General features: G+C 40.2%; 3 protein-coding genes across 4 annotated transcripts in view; 1 reads left to right on the top strand and 2 right to left on the bottom strand.

The window, feature by feature from the left end:
- Positions 1-2,329: 2,329 nt before the first annotated feature.
- Positions 2,330-3,216, bottom strand: LOC117147658 (ras-related protein Rab-13-like). Its single transcript, XM_033314634.1, has one exon. The coding sequence runs from the start codon at positions 3,157-3,159 to the stop codon at positions 2,545-2,547; it is 615 nt and encodes a 204-aa protein (XP_033170525.1). The 5' UTR covers positions 3,160-3,216; the 3' UTR covers positions 2,330-2,544.
- Positions 3,217-7,223: 4,007 nt separating this feature from the next.
- LOC117148588 (protein sprint) overlaps positions 7,224-25,495 on the top strand; it is an 87,473-nt gene continuing 69,201 nt past the window's right edge. Inside the window, exons 1-4 of one of the 2 annotated variants that reach the window (XM_033316063.1) lie at positions 7,224-7,482; positions 13,682-14,045; positions 16,181-16,259; positions 16,293-16,926. In XM_033316063.1, coding sequence (XP_033171954.1) covers positions 14,016-14,045; positions 16,181-16,259; positions 16,293-16,926 — 743 coding nt within the window. In that variant the 5' untranslated portion in view covers positions 7,224-7,482; positions 13,682-14,015. Of the gene's footprint in view, positions 7,483-13,681; positions 14,046-16,180; positions 16,927-25,495 lie in introns of both variants that reach the window. The other variant, XM_033316060.1, reaches the window with a different exon arrangement.
- On the bottom strand, positions 23,099-23,989 carry LOC117148590 (ras-related protein Rab-35-like). The gene has a single exon (XM_033316068.1). The coding sequence runs from the start codon at positions 23,891-23,893 to the stop codon at positions 23,279-23,281; it is 615 nt and encodes a 204-aa protein (XP_033171959.1). The 5' UTR covers positions 23,894-23,989; the 3' UTR covers positions 23,099-23,278.

The following is a 25,495-nucleotide window of genomic DNA, read 5'->3' as shown; positions in this document are numbered from 1 at the left end:
AATTTTTGCAAATTTTGATGATGGTACCCCTTATCAAAAATGCAAAAATTTGGTAAAAATTTTTTTTTTGAAATCATAAAAGTAGTGATAGGGATAGTTAGCTATGCTTATTAGCAGCACAAAACAGTCTTCATGATAGCGGTGATGACGTTTTTAGCCAAGTTATGGAGAAAACCCCGTTTGTAAATATTCGAATTTTTGCAATATTATTATTTGTTTTTTTTTTGCTAAAAAATAATTGGTATTTTCTCAATAGCAATAAAAATAGTTGTCCAAAAGTGGAATGTCATACCTCGTTAAATTCGTAGTAAAATTCCCTATCGACCTGTGTTCAAAATTGGAAATTCATTTTTTTTGCAAATTTTGATGATGTTACCCCTTATCAAAAATGCTAAAATTTGGTAAAATTTTTATTTTTTGAAATCATAAAAGTAGTGATAGGGATAGTTAGCTATGCTTATTAGCAGCACAAAACAGTCTTCATGATAGCGGTGATAACGTTTTTAGCCAAGTTATGGAGAAAACCCCGTTTGTAAATATTCGAATTTTTGCAATATTATTATTTGGTTTTTTTTTGCTAAAAAATAATTAGTATTTTCTCAATAGCAATAAAAATAGTTGTCCAAAAGTGGAATGTCATACCTCGTTGAATTCGTAGCAAAATTCCCTATCGACCTGTGTTCAAAATTGGAAAATAATTTTGTTTGCCAATTTTCGCAAATTTTGATGATGGTACCCCTTATCAAAAATGCAAAAATTTGGTAAAATTTTTTCTTTTTGAAATCATAAAAGTAGTGATAGGCATAGTTAGCTATGCTTATTAGCAGCACAAAACAGTCTTCATGATAGCGGTGATAACGTTTTTAGCCAAGTTATGGAGAAAACCCCGTTTGTAAATATTCGAATTTTTGCAATATTATTATTTGGTTTTTTTTTGCTAAAAAATAATTAGTATTTTCTCAATAGCAATAAAAATAGTTGTCCAAAAGTGGAATGTCATACTTCGTTGAATTCGTAGCAAAATTGCCTATCGACCTGTGTTCAAAATTGAAAATTCATTTTGTTTGCCAATTTTCGCAAATTTTGATGATGGTACCCCTTATCAAAAATGCAAAAATTTGGTAAAATTTTTTCTTTTTGAAATCATAAAAGTAGTGATAGGCATAGTTAGCTATGCTTATTAGCAGCACAAAACAGTCTTCATGATAGCGGTGATAACGTTTTTAGCCAAGTTATGGAGAAAACCCCGTTTGTAAATATTCGAATTTTTGCAATATTATTATTTGGTTTTTTTTTGCTAAAAAATAATTAGTATAATTCTCAATAGCAATAAAAATAGTTGTCCAAAAGTGGAATGTCATACTTCGTTGAATTCGTAGCAAAATTGCCTATCGACCTGTGTTCAAAATTGGAAATTCATTTTGTTTGCCAATTTTCGCAAATTTTGATGATGGTACCCCTTATCAAAAATGCAAAAATTTGGTAAAATTTTTTCTTTTTGAAATCATAAAAGTAGTGATAGGCATAGTTAGCTATGCTTATTAGCAGCGCAAAACAGTCTTCATGATAGCGGTGATAACGTTTTTAGCCAAGTTATGGAGAAAACCCCGTTTGTAAATATTCGAATTTTTGCAATATTATTATTTGGTTTTTTTTTGCTAAAAAATAATTAGTATTTTCTCAATAGCAATAAAAATAGTTGTCCAAAAGTGGAATGTCATACTTCGTTGAATTCGTAGCAAAATTGCCTATCGACCTGTGTTCAAAATTGGAAATTCATTTTGTTTGCCAATTTTCGCAAATTTTGATGATGGTACCCCTTATCAAAAATGCAAAAATTTGGTAAAATTTTTTCTTTTTGAAATCATAAAAGTAGTGATAGGCATAGTTAGCTATGCTTATTAGCAGCACAAAACAGTCTTCATGATAGCGGTGATAACGTTTTTAGCCAAGTTATGGAGAAAACCCCGTTTGTAAATATTCGAATTTTTGCAATATTATTATTTGGTTTTTTTTTGCTAAAAAATAATTAGTATTTTCTCAATAGCAATAAAAATAGTTGTCCAAAAGTGGAATTCCCTAGTACCCCTTATCGAAAATGCGAAAATTTGTTAGAATTTTTATTTTTGGGAATCATAAAAATAGTGATAGGGATAGTTAGCTATGTTTATCTTTAGTTTAGCTGTGCCACCTTTTTTGGTCAAGTTATAGGGTAAATTCCCGTTGGATAATATCAGATTTAGACAACATATTTATTTTGTTCGTTTGGTAATAAATAATCAGTATTTCTTCGATGGGAATAAAAATACTTGTGCAAAAGTGGAACATCATCATATATCGTTGAATTTGTAACAAAATGCGCTATCCACCTGCATTCAAACTGGGAAACTTTTATTTATGTTAATTGTTCGCAAACTTCCCGTTTCACATTACAAATATTTGATTTTTTCATTAGGCAAGAAGTTTACGGAGCTTGTTGTGCTATTGTGTTATAGAAATTATAAAATGTATTAACGATAAAAATGTCAAATGAAGTCGCGCTGCTTAACAGCAGGTATTGGGGTCATTGCCCCTCTGGCGATCTGTGTCAGCTGGATTAATTGGTTCATCCGGTAGCTCTCTAATGTCCTCGAACCTCCCGTGACGCACAATACGATCGTGCATGTCAAATGTCAACGAACGGAATAAGTTATATACATTCTCGCCACTCTTGGCGGAAACCTCATCAGAGTAGAATCCCCGACGACGGGCATATTGGAGGGCCTGCTCAGGGTCCACCTGGCGATGGTCCAGATCATCACACTTGTTCCCCACCAGCACGACGTTCAGCTTATCCGGACACATGCGCATGATCTCCTTCAGCCAGCCACCGATGTTTTCGAAACTTTTGGACGACGTTATGTCGTAAACGAGCAGTACTCCATGGGCACCATTATAAAAGGACGGCATCGCCGACTTCAAGCGCTCGTCGCCGGTGGTGTCCCAGACCTCCAGCATCATCTTGCCCTCGAGCAGCTCCACGTAGCTCGCCCTGATATCCATGCTCACCGTGCACACGTAGTTCTCGAGGAATTTGTTCTCCGTGAAACGCATCATCAGGGAGGATTTGCCCACGCCGGTGTCACCCACGATGAGAACCTTAAACAGGTACTGGCTCATCGTCAATTCGATTCGATTTAATATGTATAAATTTCGACTGAAGGGAGTGGCAATTTTAGCTTGGCTTGTTCTGGTCTTTTTTTTCTGGGAGAGGATGTTTTAACAAAATGTTAAATGTTTAACAAAATCTAAAATCCCATCAATTGGGATTTGAACTTATTTTGAAATCGGTACGCAACAAAGAACTTCTATGTCCCATATATTGGACTTAGTCGCCTTTTTGTGATAATGTTTTTATGTGACTAAAGATAGGAATATTAAGGTCCCAAGGCAAAACAACGACACTTCCATCCAGCTGCGTGCCAGAAAAAGTACATAAAAATTAGCATTACCCCGACCCCAAGGATCCAGGATAAAGGTCAAAGTGCTGAGGGCGAAAAAAAGCGTGGAAATCAGGGTCCGAGGACCCCAGTCATAATCATTCCGCCATCTGATGGCGCGGGCAATAATGTTTGCTCCTGGTGATTAACGCAATTAAACAGGTGCTCAAAATGATGTTTCCACTGGATTAGCCGAGGACACAGGATGCAGGACACAGGGGGATGAGCAGGATGGGCAGGATGAGCCGGGGAACGGGAACGAGAATGAGGGATGGGAATGCGTATGTCCGCTAATAAGAGATACATTAGCAACATGCGCCCCACGTTCGCATTAATCCTGGTCCTTGGATGCTGGATTCCAGTGGGTGGTTTTGGTAACCACCTTTTTCGTAACGTTAAAATTCCATTAGTCTACCGGGGCGGATGGTGGTGTTTCCATCACAGGTGTGCTCTGCCACAATATCTTCGTTTACGAACGCCCATTGTACGGCGTGTAATTGTGCTGGGACAGCAAGGCACTTGAGTGGATCGGATCGCTTATGCAATTTGCCTAAATGGCTCACATGACCTCCTCGGCGCCTAATGAGCCACTTAATCGGACGATTGTGCGGTCGGTCATTCATTCTCCGTCGAAAGTGAATAGGAAAATAGCACTCACCATTTGAAAGCTATTGTCAAGCGAATTCAAAAGATTCATAGCGTAAGTAGGAGACTTCTGTTCTGTCACAGAACTAAAAAAAAAATGTATGTAATGCCAGTCGAGAGTTAGCTATCAAGTTATGCCCTACACTTTGGTCTATAATCGAAATCTGATTGCTTTCATTTCTCACAAAAACAGTTAATTGAACTGCTGTTTTAGTTGCTATTTTCGCTTTCATGTGTTTCATTTGTTGTTCACCCATCGTTTATTGTTTATATGCAAAACAAATGCATAAAAGAAAACATAAAAACAAACTATTTAATGACAGTCGCCGCGGCGGCAATCCGCAACCCACACAAAACCCAGAATCGGAATAGGAATCGCAATCTGAAACTCAGACTCAGAGCATACTTCAATGTGTTGCTACTGGGACACGGTCCAGAAATAAGTTTACAGGTAGTGTATTTGTAGGTCCATAGGTTGTCGAGATCCGTAGGTTCTTTACCCAAAAAAATTGCATTTTTTAAACTTACCTTACAAGCACTGAAAATCTCAGTAATCACCGGAAAGGTGTTGAAAAGTTATCAAGAACAGAAATAGTGCATGTACCTTCTACCTTGCGGATAGGTCATTTGAAGTTCTGCCTAATATTTAAATACCCTATGTGAAGGTATTATAAAATAATAAAACAAAAATAATAGCTAAGGCAGCACCAACAGAGCAAAACAAAAGCACAAAGCAACGAACACGCCCCGCTTTTGGGGACGAGTAAAAAAATGAACAGAAAAGCCATTATCGAGTACAACAATAGTGAAGCTGCCGCTGTTGAGCACTCCACATGCACTGAGAAAAAAATCATCGATCTCTTGAGGGCATTTATAAAATAATCATCGATGGTACGCATCGATCTTTTGAGGTCGACTATGATAATCTATTTCCCGACCTGAAAATGTTATTATTTAATTAGCTGTGTATTTTCATCTATTTATTTACAGTTCTTTCGAGTGATTTTGTTTCTTTCATATTTTTGGGATGGTCAAGATCGCAGTTGAAGAAATAATAACTATCAGAGGGTAATACCACTTCGAGAGCAGCCCTTTTCTTCGGTTTCTTGCTGAATTGTGCACGGCAAAAACAATTACAATTTCGCAAACAAAGATAATTTGCGAATGAGATCGACGACACGACACAATGGCACTTTACAACAACAACAAGAACAACATGACAAATGGGGCGGGTATGGGGGTATGTCAAGAAAACCTGAATTTCGAAATGGAAGGGCTAAAAAGAAGGTGCAAAATCAGAAGCTTCTTTCCAATTCGAGAAGTCAAAACGCAGTGTACGTTCGCTAATCGGTAATCGACAAGTGCTTATCGGTCATCGACAGTTTTAGCGTTTTCAAATTGTTTGTGGCTGACAATATAAGGTAAATTGTAAAAAAAAAAATAAAAAAGTACGATCAGAAAATGCGATCACATAGCAAACAAAGCCGCTAATCAAGCGAAACAAACACGTCGCACTCTTAACAAGATATAACCAAAGACACTAGAAGAATCTTCTAGTGTCTTTGATATAACCTTGTTGAGCACAATAATATATCTTTAGATATGAATATGTATTCATATCCCATAGTAAAATTGATAAAAGAATCAAGAGAATCTGTTAAGATTTCTTAGATTGTGAACCAAAGTCTGTAAAAAGAACAGATTGCTAATTAAAATTTATGGGTGTCATAATTTTCCGACAATTAAAAGTCTCATTTTACAGCGAGAAATATTGATTTGGTCAGCAGAACCATGTGAAAAAATATTACTGATATTACAAAATAACCGTTCTTGATTTCCATGTGCCTTAGCTTCGGTTTCCAGCTATAACTCATAAAATAATATAAGCTTATTTTGCATTACACGATAAATTTAAGTGGGACAGCATACATTTTTGATAATTACAAGCACCTTTTCCAAAATCGAAAGTAAATCAGCACCTGCCACTTAATAATTTACTTTGGTGAGCAATATTTAATTTTTACCAACTCCGCGGTTCTTAAAAGAAAATCTCGTAAACTTAAAACACCAATATAACGATCCATCCATAGTAATTTCCATTTTAAAACATTGTTAATTTACGGAATGAACATTTTATAGAACTTTTTATACATTAAGTTGACTGGTAAAACCAATATCTTAACCAGATGAATAAAACAAAGAATAAACTTTAATATCAAATATTTCTTTAACAAAGCTAAAAACTTTGCTGTCTTTCATACAACCGATGTTAACCACAGTGACCAAGATGATCTACGATAAAAATGTTAAGATATTATATTGATATTATACTTTCATAAGTATTAGTATATTGTTATGTTTTCGGTAAATGGTTGTGATTAATATGTTGCAAAATGTACGATCTTATGACCGACATGTGACCACAATGCAATTAAGTTTAAGTTCTTTCTTAATATAGTTTAACTACTAAACTATTATTGATGAATACTTCAGTTCTTGTGGAGTAAATTCCTATTAACATGTTCTGTAAACATATGATACAGCTTTCCTTAACCCTGTGTTAACCCTGTTGAGTTAAATATTCCTCTTAATATAGTTTTATTATTGATGAATAGTTTTGCTCCATTTACCTTGTGGGTGAAGTACTTTTGACATTTTCCATAAACTTAATGGAGAGTTTTCGGTAGCCCTGTGACCACTGTGCGCCATCGTTTCGCATCTCGTAATTTTGCTTCTGCTGTTGTTGTTGCTGTTGTTGTTGTTGCTGTTGTTGTTGTTGCTGTTGTTGTTGTTGCTGCTGTTGTTGTTGCTGCTACTATTATCGCAGCGAGTTGTTGCTGCCGGCGACGATCTTCGTTTTGTCGGCGGCTTCAGTTCAGTTCAGTTCGAGTTCGCACTCGGCCACAAACGGTCGGTCGGTCGGTTGGTCGGTCGATTGGGTTCGTCGAAGGAGAATTGTGGAAATAGAACCCGTAATCTTCGGAATCCGTAAAGCCGTGTAGTCCCGTACTCGTAAGGCGATCGCGAGAATTAAACTTGTGTGCTGCAGCTGAAGTACAAAAATATTGTGTCGCACAAGATCACTGCGTGTCGCGCTCAATTAAATACACATCTTTTTTTATTTATTTTTTAATTTTTTTTTTTTGCGCCACAACGTTGTTATTTATATTTAATTGTTTTGTAACAACAACAACAACAGCAGCCGAGTTAAGTGCGAAAAGTGAAGTGGAGTTTGTCGGCGAGTGAATGAGTGCGAGTGCGCACAAAAATTGGAGCAGGTTCCAGAGATCTTGAGAACTAGAGATTCGCAGTTCGTAGGCTCCCGGGTTGCGACTTTGGCGGCGTTGGCGTTGCCCTGGTAATTTAATTGAAAGTGATAATTGAAAAGGATGAGCCCATCCATGAAGCCACTTACCGGTAGTTCCCATCCTCTCACAAGTTCAAGTTCACCGACCACGCGGACTCCTTTCTTCGCTCTTCCCCCCGCTCTCTCACTCTCTCTCTCTCACCCTCCCTCTCTTGATCGCTTGCCCTTCTTTCACTCGAAGAAAATACAGTGCATACTCAAGATGGTGAATTTGGTTTGGCCATCAATTGCTCCCAGTTGGAGTCATTATGCTAAATCTGTGTAAAACGTCTTTGGAACAAGAGTAAAACTTCACTTTAACTAAATAGTAACTATTTTTTTTTCCGAGTGAAAAGCTCTTTTGACTCTCTCGCCAAAAGTGCGTTGGATTTCTTTACATTGTGCCTGGTTCTCTTCGGCTTACACACTCCGGTACATTGCACCTTTGGTCCCTGTTTCCTTTAGTGTCGTCTTTCGCTTTCAATGCATTTTGACAGTGGATTGCTAATCGGCCAGGTATTCGCAGGCCACCTTATAGCACCTACCATATGTATGTACCATCGTACATCTACATACATATGTACATATACCCCATTCGCATTCGGATTCGCATTCGCATTCCTGCCGCCGTTGTCATTTCCTCACCTCATCGGGCACCGCCCTCTTGCTATCACGCACCTGATGAGAAACGGCTCAAATTTTGATAATGTGTTGATTGTGCTGCAAATTGCTCAAATGGCTAATCAGCTGTTGTTAGCACATATGTATGTATAACCCCCTATGCTCCATATCTTCCCAATGAAATCGTCGGCGGAAATTGGCTTTGTCTCGAGTCTTATCGCATGCCAAAAATACAAAAAAAATAAGAAAAAACCCAAAACTTAAGTCTGAGCTCCAAGTCTAAACCAAAACCGCAACATCAGCTCAATATTAGCTCAACCACAAGTACACAGAGAAAACAAGGCCAACTATTACTATTGATTAATTAATCAGATTTGTACTGTGCTGTTGGGCATTCTTAAGATACACAAATATAAATGGAGCAAAATGGTACAACAATTATAATCTATATTATCTAACATAATATCCATAACCGTGGTGTGCGTGAAACATGCCCTAATTTTCTCTCTGTGTGCGTGCATCAGCGGATTGCTGATAACTGGAGAATGTTTACTGTCATTACCTGTGTCCCACTACCTGTACCTTCCCCTACCATCCCACCGTTCGTTATGGTATTCCTCATGCAATTTGCGGTTGTCACAGCTATTAGCTTTAGATAGTCTGCGGTCTTATCAATGGGTTGCTTTCGCTGGTCAGTCAGTCTGGCAGGCATATCTACGTATGTATTTATGTATGTTTGCCATGCCAGCATTATGATAGCGATCGTCAGTGGCTTACCTCACCTCGCTAATGATCCTCGTCGCTCGGCATGGGAACATCGCATCTGTATATGCCCACTAATCCAGTCGTATATTTTGGCTTTTTGGCTTATCGCGATGGTCATTTAAATACACGTAGGAATCGTTGCGATCCCAGATATTTTTGGGATATTTTCTTTTCAGTTAATATATTTTTACTAGTTCCAAGAATAAATTAATAGAGCTGAAATGTGCGATCGAGCTAACTAACTAATTTGTCCATTTAATGGATACAACTCATGATTCTCAAGTGATCTCTGTGAATACCAAATTCATTGACTGCTAGATGAGCACACTCTAATAAAATCGGTATAATTTCCGATGGTTATTGACTGTGCTTATATAAGTCCTTAGCCCTGCTGAATGATCTCAGTCAAATTCCCCACCGAACTTTTCTCACCCACACACGAAATGCCGCAATGTCGAGTTAAAATTATTCGATGGCATGAAAAAAAAGAAATCAAATAACAAAATACAAAATACAAAATACGAAAAAAATTGCCAAAAAAGTCAGCTTTGACTAATGCGCTGCATTGGCGGTGCGATCAGTTTTTGGCGATCACTTTTTAGCACCAGTTGAACTACCATGTGGGCGCAGCAGCAGCCAAAATAGTTGGCCAAGAGTCTCGAGGTCTGAAAGTCGCACTCTTGTTTTTGTTTCGACTTTGTTTTGCTTTCGGCTATCAACGCTAACCGCTGTGCCCAACTGTTCCAATAGAAAGCCAGTTAACAGCGATCCGCTCCGGTTTTCTGTCTTCTCTCTGTTTTTTTTTTTGGGGGAAGGGAGATTGAGATCGGTGGATGGGAATCGATCAGTTGATTCGCGGATCGTAGGTGTCTAAATATAGATTTCGACCATATTTGCTGGCAAATATTGGCCATGAGTGTGCGGCGGGCTGAACCTGCCTCAATTCAAGTGGCACAGTATCTGTAGCTGGGCTCCCGTATCTTTATACTTACAGATACATATATATATATATGAGTATTTGCGAGTGAGTGCACGTGTTTTTGTGGCAGACGGCAGATCGGGCAACATGTCACCCCACGCGACATGCCACATACTAAATACTACATACTACATACTACACATGCTACATGCAACATGCCACAGTTCTCCATCGGAGTTCTTCGCTTCTTTTCATTTTTCCCGTCGGCATTCCCAACGATCTGATGTCGACTACCAAGCTCGAGCTCCCTTAATAAGTCTTAATCTATATGTCCATATTTTCTTGTTTAGTTTCCAAACACAGACAGACACACACGGCCGTGTTGGATCCGTATCTGCATCGGTTTCTGTTTCTGTTTCTGTAAATGTATCTGTATCTGTATCTGTATGTGTGTTTGTGACCGCAGAAGTATCTATATTTGCTGTGTATCTTTTTGGCCAGCCAATTCTCCTTCGCATCCACATCCACATCCACATCCATATCCACCTCTTCCTGGTTGTGCCATGCCTCACATCTCGCATTCAGACAATGCCCGCGTATTCATAAACAAGGCCTTCGCATTCGTAGTCGTATTCCAATTCGTCCGCCTACTGTCCCTCATCTAGTTCGCCTCCTTCTTCGTTGGACGCCTCAAGATTTCAGCAAGTTGGTGCCACTTCTCGGTTGCCATGCGCTGCTTCAAACAAAATGTTTCCTTCATACCCAGTGATCCATGCGTAAATGTGATAGCCGGCTCTTGGGGCAACATGCCATTGTGTGTAGAGAAGGCTTTTGGGCAAAGATCTGGCCGAATGAAATACAAATTATTGGATGTAGAGATTGCAGTTTTAGGAACTCAGTTTTCTCACTATTTCTGGATTTATATTGCTTAGAGCATGTGTGGACATGCAGTGACTAAATGGTAAGGGGTATCAACTGGTCGGTGCCCTCTACCCCAACCATTCTGGCTTGTTTTTTTTTGGTGCGTTCTGTTTGCCCACGGCTGCTGATATGATATGATATGTATGGCTGGTTGTTGGCTGGGTTGGCTGTCCTGGTTGCGTCTGTTGTCCGTGCAAACTGTCGTCGTTTTATTGTCTCTCCGTCAGTTTGGTTTGTTGGTTTGCTGGTTTCTTGACTGCTCGGTGGGTTTTCACTGTGTCTAGAGGAAAGTAAAAGCCGCCTCTTTCCTCCGATCGAAAAGCTATGGCACCTTTCAGTTAGGTACTACAAAAAACCCGAACTTATGCGACGAGCTGGTCTAACCACTCGCTAACTGACCTTGGTCAACGCGATCTGCATTGCCCGTATCTACAGATATAGATACGCCGCAGCGTATTGTATGAATGTACAGATAAACGATACTTTGCTGCATATCGCATGTCGATTGCAGTGACGCCAATGCAATTGTGCAGATTGATTAAAGGGACACTTGTTGTTCGCTGATTGGAACCATTGGCTGATGGCTGACCCACATGCATTTCAATTGGCAAGTGGCACTCTGAAAAACACACTGCTAGAAACTGAAGGTGAATCGTCGGAAACTAATAATTCTATTGGAATTGTAAATAAACTTGTTAATTGAAAGCAGCAAGCGCTTCTTTCTGAATTGATTGCATAAAATAGTCGAGGAAAAGGGAAGTTGTTGACTTAGTTTTCCCAGTGCAACCATATATTTACTTCAGAAATCAATTGAGAGGCCACAAAATGCGATCGATTTCGCCTTGGCGACAAAATCACCTTCGGACCAATTGAGATTGAAAGGCCATCCATCCCCATCCATCCAATCCATCCAGCCCATCATCAACATCATTAAAATAATCATCATCATAGAAGGAGAGGGAGCTAAGTGTCTCTCTCACTCTCTCTCTCTCTTCTGAGTCTGGAAACCCAGTAAACGGGCTTATCATTCAATTTACACTTGAACGCTGGTTTATCGAAGAAACGGGGACAAAGGCCAGAAGAACGGAGCGATAAAGATTCTACTCTTCCGAGAAGATTAGACGTATATGCCCGCCGAAATCTTCGAGCGTTGCGTGATTCTCGCTTAATCGTATCTGAGAATGGGCCCAACGCTTTAATATCACACAACACAATTCATTTCAATTTCATGCTGATATTTAACCTTAACACAAATTCAATAAATAACCGAGACGAAATCGAAATATTCATAACACCGAATCGAACATCATGTTAACCCATGAGATCGATCCGATCGACAGACTCGTTAGGTATCATATTGATTTCGTTATTGATATTTCATGCTTCAAATATCTCCGTCGACTCTTCCAACACATTTGGCTAATGAGCTCACAAAAATAAGTGGTCAACAAAGGCAAAGACCAGTTTAGATGGGCAGTAGATGGTCGAGTGTAATCTCAAAAGAAGTGGTCTATTAATTACAAAATTGTTTAAACAATTAAGAAGCAACAACACGTATGCAAAGACAATAATTTAACACCTTTAAAAGTGAATTAATTACCCCAATCCTTGTTGGTCAAGTGCTAAAAGTTATTTGTTTAAATTAAAGCGCATATAATATAAAGTGCATAATCCTCGGAGTTGTATATCATTTTTCGCGAGAAGAAATTCTATATGCCACCTTGAACTTCGCTTATTTTGCGTACCATTCCATTTGAAGTACGGCATTATCCATCGTCTCATCGGTATATTTCTGATCGGCAATTTATGCAGCAAATAAATACAAATAAACAGCTTGAAGACGACACGCTCATTTTGTATGCACTTAAAGCTATTGTGATTTGGAGATGGGGTATACCCCATAAAAAAAAAGCAATGGAAATGTGGGGGGTTGGGCAGGTGGAGTGGATCGTTGACTTGTATTTTTTTCACGCTTCTCGTTTGATTGCCAGCGATTTCGAGTTTGAGTTCGAATGCATTTCAGATGGAGTCAACTGACTTCTGGTTGCTATTCGTCAGATATGCTCTTATATATATGGTATATATACACGCGTATCTTGTATCTGAAATTTCATTTGCAATTCAACTTCCGTCAACTGGCCGAGGAATTTCGTGGCTTTTTGAGCCAGTTCAGCATTTAAGCTATAAAATGTGGACAAAAAAAAATAAATAAATAAGCACGAGGGACAAGTTAAGCGGACAGATGGAATGAACTGAAATGAAATGGTTATGTAAATGCAGAAATTGAAATGAAAATGTAATTAATGAGCATAAAATGCGGAAAATTGTGGAAAAATACGTGAAACGAGTTTTTCATTTTATTTCGGTTTTCACTTTCATTTCGACTTCGGCTTCAGCTTGAGTTTCTGTTTCTGTTTCTTTTTTTCCAACATGTACATCGGAATTATCGCCATGAAATGCGTAGCGGGGTTAGGGCATTGGGGTTTTGGGGCACGGACATTGTCAAACAAACTTGGAGCCAATGTTTGGACAGCCAGTCGTCGTCCACGGGTTTTAATTAAAAAACGTATGAATGTATCTTGCAGATATGTACATTCACTTTCAGACAGTCGCGTAGTAAAGGTTTTTTTTTTTTTTGTTTATAGTAAATAATACTCCATTATTCAGTCTGAGGGTCGGCAAAGTTGGCAGCTATCTGAGTCATAGTTCCCTAAAGTATCTAGCAAATACACATCTGCCGACGTATCTTTTCTCGTTTGCAGAAAAAAGGTTAAAGTCACAACTCGGCTTTGCCAATCAACTACTTACCATAGATCGTACTCCCACCAAATTATTACTCTTTCATTTCGATCTCATTATTTTTTGCATTTCGATTCGCCATGTTATTAAATCTGAAATCGATGCGATCCATCCCACCGCCAGATCCCACTTATAGTGTACCCACTAAAATCCATAACTCATTTTCCATATATTCTCTGCCCACAGGCAAAGGAGCACGTACAAGTCGAGGAACCCACCTCCCCGCGGATCGGTGACCACCACCTGTCGTTAATTAAATGTCAACAGATTTGAAAGGCGGGGAGAAGGAAGATTCAGACGAGTCCGAGGAGCCAAATGAATTGGAATCGGAATCGGAACTGGGACCAAACGAGCAGCCCAACGAAATTGTGCAAAATGTTTGACCGTCTGTCAAATAAATCATAAGGAACATAAGAAACAATAAAAGTTCAGGAGGAGGAGGAGCAGGAGGAGCAGGAGGAGACATCTGGAAGTTAAAAGAGAAACAAATCTCAGAACCAAAAGATACAAATCAAGGAAAATGGTTAATGCGGTGATGGATGCCATAGCGGTGAGTGAAGTGAAAGGGGCTTTAAATACAGATTGATCACTGGGAGCCTGCTTAATTTAATTTGCAATATTATACTGAATAATTTGCGATTCTCCGTTTCGTTTTTTATGATGCCTAAATTGAAATTGCCGACTGACTGAATGGAGCCCCCTTTTCCATTCCCCTTTTGCAATCCCCGCCAGCCAATTGAAGTTTTGTTTGTACTTCAAACAAGACACTCTGCGGTTGAGTTTCGTTTTATTTCCTTTTTTTCTGCATTTTTTTTTCTTTTTTTCTTTTTTGGTTTTTTGCTTGCTTTGCTCACATTTTCAATTTGAATTTGTTGGCTGTGGCAATTGCTCAATTGGCTGGCTTGTCTATGTCTTTGTCTCAATCCCTGTGTTGTGCGTGTGTGTGTATGTGTTTCTGTGTGTGTGTGTGTGTGTGTCTGGCAGTGTGCCTGTGTGCGAATGTGGCATATTACATGCTAATCCATATGTTTAAGTTGATTTCGCGTTTCGCTCTCTTGCCGCCTGCAAAATAATGAGAAGTGTTACGGGGCGTATACGCAATAACAAGGAAAACAAATCCTTGGATGGAAAAAATGGGTGTTAAATCTATCAGCACTTACAGATCGGCAAAAGCGGCTCTTTGAAACTATAAAATTCATTTTTAGAAATTATATCTTATCAGCTAAGCAATTCTGAATGCTTTAATGGTTGAATAAACCATTTAAACCAACGTAGAATTGTAAATTCAGATTTTATATATATGTTTCAAAATATTGTTATTACCTTATGTGGCAATATCTGCGCTGACACCCAGGTTTGCAATTATTTTGCAGCGATCTTCGCTCGGTTCACATCAACAATTCATTCCTCGATTTTTTCCATTTCACTCTTTGGCCAACATTTGCATACAACTTCTGCTGCCTTTCGGGCCATAACAAAAAGCCTCAGAAAAATAACAAAAAATTCAGAAAAACCATAAAAATATTTATAAATACCGGGCAGAAGAAAAAATTAAAAAACAAAAACTGCAAAAGAAACAGAAGTGGAGATCAAATTAGCACAGAGCGTGGGAGCCGGTTTGCTTTTCGGTTGACGTTGCCTTGCTGCTTTTTTGGCACTCGGGACATGGTTAACGTTAACCATGATGTTGCACATGGGGCACCGCAGACATGGGTGGCAGGCAAACACAGGGGGTTTCCACGGGTAGGAGGCGGTTGGTTTCTCTGGGGTGAACCGGCGAAAAACCCGTTATGATTGCATTAGCCGAGACAGTGGCGCGTAATTATTGGAGATCGAACACAGAAGTACGGCCTCGCCGCAGACCGCCGGAAGTTAGGACCAGTTGGACAGGTAGCCATGCCACACCAACTCCAAGGGGCACCCAACTTCGCCTTCGATCCGACAGAAACCTCCAACTCCGGCGGCCCAACTTCACCTCCAACTGCGACTTCAGTTCCCAAGCCCAGCCCAACCCACTGTTTGTGTTATGAGAATTCCTCACGAACCCAGTTCCGAAGGCTAAGTCCAAGTGCCACCGATTCTCGCACTCAAAGAAATATTATGGTACAACCTCTGTCAACTAAAAAGACAGAAACTATACGAGCTGAATGAGCTATACGATAAGTTATTGCAGCCTGATCTCAATTGACTGCTTGGCCAATCGATTTTATAGCTCGAGATATAGTAACGAATTATAAATGGTCATATTTGCATGGTAAATTCATTAATTAAGACAGTAAAAACTGGTCGGTCGTTTTTTTGTGCACTTTAATGGCATTACAATTATGATCGATTGATTGTGCATAAAAAGCTAAAGAGGAAGTGCTTTCAAAATGATTATTTTTCCAAAAGCAGTACGTACTAGGCTAAAATGGAAACTAAAAACTCTTTTTCTAGGCAATCTAACAAGTTAATTTTCAAATTTCACTGTAAATTCTTGTTATAAACATGTTAACCAAGTTTTGAAGATTATAACGTTTTTCAAGTGCTTCGATGATGTTTTCTAATGAATGGGCTTCGTAATGATCTTAAGCTGTTGGTCAACTTCAATGATTGTGTTATTGGGGAATCCATGAAGTCATTTTTTAATTTTCGAGGCTTGTCGAACTTTCCGTTAACCCGAAATTGTTTGCCATATCATTGCAGCTGCTCAGCTCGCTGGCCAGCGATTTGGACATAATGCTAAACGATCTTCGATCGGCGCCGAGTCATGCTGCAACAGCAACAACAACGGCAACAGTTGCAACTGCGACTGCAGCAGCAACAACAACGGCCAACCGGCAGCAGCAACAACAACAGCAAATGCAATCAAGGCAATTGCAGGCACATCAATGGCAGAGCATTAACAACAATAAGAATAACAACATTAGTAACAACAACAATAATAGTATTAATAATAACAATAATAACATTAATAACAATAATAATAATAATAATCACTTGGCACACCCACCTTGCCTGATCGATATTAAGCTGAAGTCAAGCCGATCGGCAGCAACCACAATAACCCATACAACAACCTCCAATCAGCTGCAGCAACAACAACGGCGCCGTGTGGCACCCAAGCCGCTGCCACGCCCACCGCGACGTACCCGCCCAACGGGACAAAAGGAGGTGGGGCCGTCTGAAGAGGATGGGGACACCGATGCCAGTGACCTGGCCAATATGACGTCACCGCTGAGCGCCAGTGCAGCGGCCACTCGAATCAATGGCCTCTCGCCGGAAGTGAAGAAAGTCCAGCGGTTGCCGCTGTGGAATGCGCGAAACGGAAACGGAAGTACCAACACCCATTGCCACCCAACCGGCGTCTCTGTGCAACGCCGTCTGCCCATCCAAAGTCATCAGCAGCGAATTCTAAACCAGCGATTTCATCACCAGCGACTTCATCATGGGTAAGTCTAAATGAAAATCTGCCTTCATTCTCGAATATCCTTAAGATATTGATAAAGTTATGTATTAAGAAGTGCGCTGCTTTATAAGCAGGAATCTACTCAACATTGGAATCAGGGAAATGGACAAAGAGATCTCAGAGATCTGCTGCCCCATTTAAGCGAAAGTGGTTGGTCAAAACAATAATTCAAGTTTCAACCGTATCTGTCTCGCTGTTGTTCTTGGCCATAATAAAGGGAGTTTTGTGTTCGGGGAATGAAGCCAACTGCTGACCAGAGGAAGTTGAAGACGAAGTCGAAGGCCTTGGACCTTGGGCCCCTGAAGGGGTTAGCCATGTTGGCAATGGGCTGTGAAATGTTTATGCTCCGCTGAGCGCTTCATGGGAATCGGTGGCATGCTTCGGTGGCATCGAAAAGAGCTCCGTAATGGGTTAAGCCAGGTCAGTTTAACCGGCGGGTGGGTTTGACGGCTGAATCATCAACGTCACGGTCACCAGTTGAACGGGGGCAGGCGAAGAAGTAAGGATCACTTCGAGGTCTTTTCTTCAAGAAAGTCTTCGTCAAAAGGGGTTGCATTTTAAAATCGTGATGGTGCATGCGCTTTAATAACATTGTTTTACTATTCAAATAGTCAAAGTACTAGGTGAAACAAACTTGCAAGTTAACTAAAATATGGATTCTCTAGTATAATTTATTGACTGCACAAATGTCAACTGATCAAGTAGCTAGTATATCTTGTGCTTAATCGCAAGCGAATTAAGGATAGTGCATCAGACTTTTCGCTTTTCCGTGCTTGGTGACAACTTGACGAGGGTGCACATCGGGGTCACCACTCCGCTTGACACCAGCCACATGGTAAGCCATGGAAACCTCAGCCTTAACCTTTTCATTAGCCACTCCTCCAGCCCAACGAGATGTCGTCTACTGCTGCTGCTGACAGTTGCGGTTGTAACGGGCCCAAAAGCCAACTAATATGTGTAACATGTGAATATGCGAGCCATGTATATCGATATTTTGGTAATCCTTGTAAGCGCAATATGCTTAGCATATAAATTATGAGGCCTGTCCAACCAAAAAGAGCCCCATTCTCGAATGGTCGAGATGTGGTAGGCTGGCAGTAGTTGAAGAAATTCCGCCTGAGAAAAAAGAAAAACCGAGGGCAAACGACAAACCGAGGGTCTGTAAATGAAGTGTTATATCTTATGTGGCAATCCGCAATGTCGGCGATGACAAAAACCAAAGACAAATACAAGGCTCCATAAACTTGAGTAAATATGAATATGTCTAACTGGGTGGTTGGTGGGTTGGTTGGCGGGTTGCGTGGTTGTTGAGTGGGCGAAAGGACCTTATTTTTTGGGGGGAGAGGGTTGCGAACCAAGGCGGAAGAATCATTTCATTCCAGCCCTTCGCCGTTCCCCTTTTATCCTGCTGGTTACAAAGGGTTGTGACTTTTGTGTGTTTAGCTATTTATTAAATTTGTTTGCCAACACACAATGTGGTGGTGTGAGTGTTTTTATCCAAGGGTGAGCCCATAAGGACCCACACGAACATGAGCTGCGTAACTAATTTGCTTAAAGTGCACGATGCCCCATCAACATCAGTTTCAATGGACCGTGGCACTAACTCGTACTGTTTGTGATCAAAAATGTATTGTACTATTAATATAGGAAGATCGGGAGCAATAGAGTTGAAAAGCACATTAAGTAATACAAGAATTTAGAAATCAAGAAACAAAATTGTGTACATAATTTTATAGATTTCAAACAGCTCGTACCACTGTACCTCGCTGAACCGCAGAAACTTTCTGTTGTGCTCCCCAAGTGTTTTGTGGTCTTTATGCCCAACCCCCAGCATTTTGGCACCGAGAATTGATGATGTCTAGGACCGTCTATATATTCTCTTATATGTCTTGCCCTCCACCATGGCCATCGCCATCATCGCCATCACCATCATCAGCATCGTCATGATGGGCTTGATGATTGTCAAAAGTTTGTGCAATTTGAGCGTTTTAAGTTTGTCGCTGTCAACGGTGCGTATGCGTGTCCGCAGGAGACAGAACGGCTTCAAATGCGACAGGTGTTTGCTTTATTAACTAAAAACAACTCGGATACTCCTAGGATGTCTGTCGCATCCCGGCAAAAGCGTCGTTAGGAAAAGGCTCTAATGCGGCTGACATGTAAACAGATTAACATAATTAATTTATTTGCTTCTTGCTCACCGCTGTCATCGTCTAATCCACAAAATATTATACACTTTCCAAGGGGTCTTGCAGCACTCTAAAATATGGAGCACATTTTAGTTCTTATGTACAATCCTATTTGGTTTTTAATTTTGATATATTATTATGATATATTTTATATTTGTGTTAAGCTGGCATTTAATTTAAGGGTATTTTAGGTTTTAATGTGAATGTATCACATTTTTCCACCGCAATTGATCAAACTAATTGAGGTTTTTGTCGTAGAGAGCAAAATTAACTTATTTAAGCTGTTGAAATTAGTTTAAGCCAAGCACAAAGCGATGAAATGTGTGAGATATCACTGTGGATACCGCGGAGAAAAGTATCTCACGGATAGTATCTAGATCAATGTATGTTTTGTCATCTTGGAAGTCGAGCGAACGAATCGATGTGATGGGATTGGAATGATCGATCATTTTTTTGCAGATAATTCCATAAACATTTTTGTATGATCTCTGGGCATAGAAATCACGACCTGCTTTCGAGAGATCTCTCTTTGTGTGGATATCAATCATATTTAGCATACAACTGCCTGTCCATCATTGAGCGAATGAATATTGAGCGACTGGTTGAGCCATGAAATTCGATTTCGAGGTTCGCACTTCAATGCCATTTAGATGGACGTCAATTGAAATCTGCGATTTCGCAATTATGAAATTATATGGCTCCGCATTCTAAAGCCCCAAGTATTCAGCACACATATTTATCGCACATTTGCCACAGACGACTCTCTCACTAAATTTCCCCAGACAATACAATGACCAAAGACATAAAAAACAAAAACGAAAATGAAACCCCCCTACAAAAAAAAAAAAATTAGAGTTCACTAAACAAAAGTGTAAAACATTAAGAAGAACAACAAAGAAATGGCGGAGAGTGAGAAATATGCAAATTGAAAGGACCTACAAACAAAAAGGCAGTCAGGACCATGAGGGAAACAACTTTCGAGTGACGTAAATTGCATATTAAATTTTACATTTTTCATATTTATGCAGCTTTGCCGAGGCAGTCGTAAAGTGAAAGTGACTCGAAGGGTGGGTACGCTGGGTTGGGCACCTAAGTACAGTGGGGTCAGTGGAAGTAGAGGTGGTGGCGGAGGTGGAGTTGGGGGAGGAGCCACCGCCCTCGGGCAAGGACAAACAACATTTCAATTTGGGAAAATATTCATTATGCTCGAGTGTAAGCGACGCAGACTAAACGGAAGCGGAAACGTGCTAGAGCAAGGAAAGGTGACCCCGAACCTGGTGCTCCAGCACCCCCAAAATGGAACCACCCACAGCCACTCATTTGGCCATTGTCAGGCGGCTTCTTCTTCATTGTCGTTGTGCAAAGTTTTATAAAGTTATGAAAAGTCATTCAAGTTCAGCCCAGCTACCCATTTTCCCCAGACGAATCAACGACTTGGCGACTTTCGAGCACTTTCCGCTCATTTTCCCCCCACGGAAATGTCGTGGACTTTTGGCCGGGGCTGCGGAGCTCTGGCTAAACAATAAAGCCGTCAAAAACGTGCATCGTCTACAAGGAGACTTTCTGGTCCTCGGATCTCCTTTCGAGCTCGTGGCTCCTTGGCTGCCTTGGTCCACCTGCTCCTTGCGTTCTGCAATTTGTGCCACAACGTCAACGTTGTCATCTGAACTGCAATGACAAGTTGCTTCAAGTGGCACGCAGTATCGACGACAATCCGGGGCACTCTCAACCGATTTGCTCAAGCGTGCGGCATAAGAATTACTGCTGAATAATCCATAGTTAAAAATAAAGCTAAGAAATTTCAGTTGGTCACAAACAAGTACATTTTTTTTAAGTTAGCGCACTACTTTGTTTAACAAGTGTGCTAACTTAAAGTACTTAAATGTGGGTAGAGCATAAAAGTGGCTTGATAGCATTATTTTAAATACCTTTTTCCCACACCCCTTTCTGTGTTACACGCCCTGTCATTTTACGTCATCTTGATGTTAAAACTTAAGTTCCTCCTTTTTCCATTAGCATCCGTTCCGGGACAGCTGCTCCATCTTTACTTGCCGCCATAAAGATGCACCTTTAAAGCTCATTAGCTGTGCAAAAATTTGTCACATTGTTGCTGCTCGCCCACGAACTTTAATGCCACTTCATCCAGGAGCCTCGGTGGTTGTGTGTCTGGTCACTTTTGCCCCCCACCCAACACACCCCCTCGATTTGGATGCGTATGTGCGTTGGCTGGGTTGGTGCGAGTTACCATGGGGCTGCAGTAAATAATTTTTGGCAGAAAGGTTGTTGAAACATTTAATAAAACCAATATAAATCATAACAAACACTTAGCCTGACAACAACCACAAGAACGGAGACGTGTGGCATGGGGCATGTGGCATGAGGCATGAGGCATGAGGCATGAGGCATGAGGCCTTGCGCAGGAGGGCAGGCCAACAAAGCGAAACTAAAATTCCAAAACGTTGCCCATTTTCGGCCGCAAAAACTTCCAGGCAATGCGGACGGAACAGAATGGAGCGGAGAATTCCGCACCGTGGTAGAGACTACAGTGTTCCTCCCGTTTGGAGAATGACAAAAACGGACGGAGGGGGGGCTCCCATATATATTTTTTTTGGGGAGGGAACCAATGGGGAGCCCATGCATTGCTACGCGTGAACGCACCTTTTGCAAGCACTGTGCTCCAATGTGCCACAGTGTGTGTCTGCGTGCTCAGTCGCACAGTGGTGCCAGCATCGTGGATAAGTGCACAAGAAACCAATAAAAGATTTTACATTGGGTAGGAAGGAATGGTAGTGGCAGCAAATGAGATAACAAAACGTGATATAGCTTTGAATGGCTTGGAGTTTCACTTCAAATGTATCTATGATTCTCACAGATTTAATGGTCTTTGGGTCAGTGTGCCTCTCATGCTTTGTCGCCTGTTACATAGTTCAGTGTCCGTGTCGTCAGCAGCAGCAACAGCAGCAACAGCAGCACCGAAATCATCCGCACAGCAGCAACACCAGCTTCCCCATGGTAACATCCATGCCACGAGCAGCAGCAGCAGCAGTAAAAATGTGCAAAAAATTAATTGCTGCGCATAAATCAAAAGACTTTGCTCCCGTATTTTTCTACCTCCACAACCCTCCCACTTTTACGCCTCCTCTCCCCCCACCTCCTTCTTTCGGTCTGGCATTGGCGCTCCATGGTCACTTGTTACTATTTCTGATTTCCATCAGCACTCTTATTATGGCAAGATGCGATATGTGTGTACCTATATCAGAAGATGCAATTTAAAGGCTCATTGTTTTGAGGATCTGCTGGTTCGGTGATGGCATCAAGGCCACTTTTGGATGGGGTCCAATGCACCATCGCCACCCATCCATCCATCCACCCAGCCACGCCCCTCCTTCGAAGGCGAAGGTGTTTCAATGGAAACGCAACGGAAAACAACGAAATGCAAAAGACAACAACAGCTGCTCTCATCGCCTTGATTACCGGAAGTTTTGCCATAAAATCGCGCTAGAGACCATGACAGAAGCATAAAAAAATAAGTTATAGTCCCAAAGATCCACCCCCTCGATTTGCCGGCAACATCATCAGCGTTGTTAATGGCAATCGTTTAAAAACGCCTGATTGATGTGTTTTTTATGACTGTCAAGCTTCTCGAGTCTTCATTTACCGATTGACTGATGCGAATTGCGACAATATATCAATATATCGCACATTTCAATGCATTCGTGCCGCAATTCCACAAACAGCACTGATAAAGTTCACATCATACATTGACCGCTAATAACTCATCAATTAATGCTTAAGCATGTTGTTATAACAAGATGGATGATTTTTAGAAACCAATAGCCAATAGTTCGATGCCAAGGAATGATATATGCATTTCCAGAAAAGTCATTACCCCGATTTGACAAAATATAACTAGAATTTAACTAGAAAAAATACTTGTGCAAATCGTTGAATTTGTAACAAAATGCGCTATCCACCTGCATTCAAACTGGGAAACTTTTATTTATGTTAATTGTTCGCAAACTTCCCGTTTCACATTACAAATATTTGATTTTTTCATCAGGCAAGAAGTTTACGGAGCTTGTTGTGCTATTGTGTTATAGAAATTAAAAAATGTATTAACGATAAAAATGTCAAATGAAGTCGCGCTGCTTAACAGCAGGTATTGGGGTCATTGCCCCCCTGGCGATCTGTGTCAGCTGGATTAATTGGTTCATCCGGTAGCTCTCTAATGTCCTCGAACCTCCCGTGACGCACAATACGATCGTGCATGTCAAATGTCAACGAACGGAATAAGTTATATACATTCTCGCCACTCTTGGCGGAAACCACATCAGAGTGGAATCCCCGACGACGGGCATATTGGAAGGCCTGCTCAGGGTCCACCTGGCGATGGTCCGGATCATCACACTTGTTCCCCACCAGCACGACGTTCAGCTTATCCGGACACATGCGCATGATCTCCTTCAGCCAGCCACCGATGTTTTCGAAACTTTTGGACGACGTTATGTCGTAAACGAGCAGTACGCCATGGGCACCATGATAAAAGGACGGCATCGCCGACTTCAAGCGCTCGTCGCCGGTGGTGTCCCAGACCTCCAGCATCATCTTGCCCTCGAGCAGCTCCACGTAGCTCGCCCTGATATCCATGCTCACCGTGCACACGTAGTTCTCGAGGAATTTGTTCTCCGTGAAACGCATCATCAGGGAGGATTTGCCCACGCCGGTGTCACCCACGATGATAACCTTAAACAGGTACTGGCTCATCGTCAATTCGATTCGGTTTAATATGTATAAATTTCGACTGAAGGAAGTGGCAATTTTAGCTTGGCTTACGGTTCGGTTTAATATGTATAAGTTTCGACTGAAGGAAGTGGCAATTTTAGCTTGGCTTGTTCTGATCTTTTTTTTCTGGGAGAGTAGTATTTTCTCAATAGCAATAAAAATAGTTGTCCAAAAGTGGAATGTCATACCTCGTTGAATTCGTAGTAAAATTCCCTATCGACCTGTGTTCAAAATTGGAAATTCATTTTTTTTGCCAATTTTCGCAAATTTTGATGATGGTACCCCTTATCCAAAATGCAAAAATTTGGTAAAATTTGTATATTTTGAAATCATAAAAGTAGTGATAGGGATAGTTAGCTATGCTTATTAGCAGCACAAAACAGTCTTCATGATAGCGGTGATAACGTTTTTAGCCAAGTTATGGAGAAAACCCCGTTTGTAAATATTCGAATTTTTGCAATATTATTATTTGGTTTTTTTTTGCTAAAAAATAATTAGTATTTTCTCAATAGCAATAAAAATAGTTGTCCAAAAGTAGAATGTCATACCTCGTTGAATTCGTAGCAAAATTCCCTATCGACCTGTGTTCGAAATTGGAAATTCAATTTTTTTTGCCAATTTTCGCAAATTTTGATGATGGTACCCCTTATCGAAAATGCAAAAATTTGGAAAATTTTTATTTTTTGAAATCATAAAAGTAGTGATAGGGATAGTTAGCTATGCTTATTAGCAGCACAAAACAGTCTTCATGATAGCGGTGATGACGTTTTTAGCCAAGTTATGGAGAAAACCCCGTTTGCAAATATCCAATTTTTGGCCATATTTGTATTTTGTGGTTTTTTGGTAAAAAATAATCACTATTTCTTCGATAGAAAGAATAATAATTGTCCAAAAGAGGAATGCCATACCTTTTTAAATTCGTAGCAAAATTCCCTATCGACCTGTGTTCAAAATTGGAAATTCATTTTTTTTGCCAATTTTCGCAAATTTTGATGATGGTACCCCTTATCGAAAATGCAAAAATTTGGTAAAATTTTTATTTTTTGAAATCATAAAAGTAGTGATAGGGATAGTTAGCTATGCTTATTAGCAGCACAAAACAGTCTTCATGATAGCGGTGATGACGTTTTTAGCCAAGTTATGGAGAAAACCCCGTTTGCAAATATCCAATTTTTGGCCATATTTGTATTTTGTGGTTTTTTGGTAAAAAATAATCACTATTTCTTCGATAGAAAGAATAATAATTGTCCAAAAGAGGAATGCCATACCTTTTTAAATTCGTAGCAAAATTCCCTATCGACCTGTGTTCAAAATTGGAAATTCATTTTTTTTGCCATTTTTCGCAATTTTGTCGAAAATAAAAAAATTAGTTTAAAATTTGTTTTTCGAAACTCAGTGATAGGATTATTTAGGTACGCTTATTGGCAGTACAAAAAAATCTTTATTTTCGCTGTGTCGAATTCTTTGTCCAATTTATGGGGAAAGCCACTTTCATATATTTGACGTTTTTGAATTTTGTTTTTAGTGACCATTAAAACCGTTCATTCGTCGCTCCTATAAGCTAGAAAAATTTTTATCCGGATC

This window comes from Drosophila mauritiana, chromosome X (assembly GCF_004382145.1).
Source record: "Drosophila mauritiana strain mau12 chromosome X, ASM438214v1, whole genome shotgun sequence".
Taxonomy (NCBI): Eukaryota; Metazoa; Arthropoda; class Insecta; order Diptera; family Drosophilidae; genus Drosophila; species Drosophila mauritiana.
This window is presented reverse-complemented; position numbering and strand designations above follow the sequence as displayed.

Bases quoted from the DNA above. Each gene is read 5' to 3' on its own strand.
- LOC117147658 (XM_033314634.1), bottom strand. From the start codon at position 3,159: ATGAGCCAGTACCTGTTTAAGGTTCTCATCGTGGGTGACACCGGCGTG.
- LOC117148590 (XM_033316068.1), bottom strand. From the start codon at position 23,893: ATGAGCCAGTACCTGTTTAAGGTTATCATCGTGGGTGACACCGGCGTG.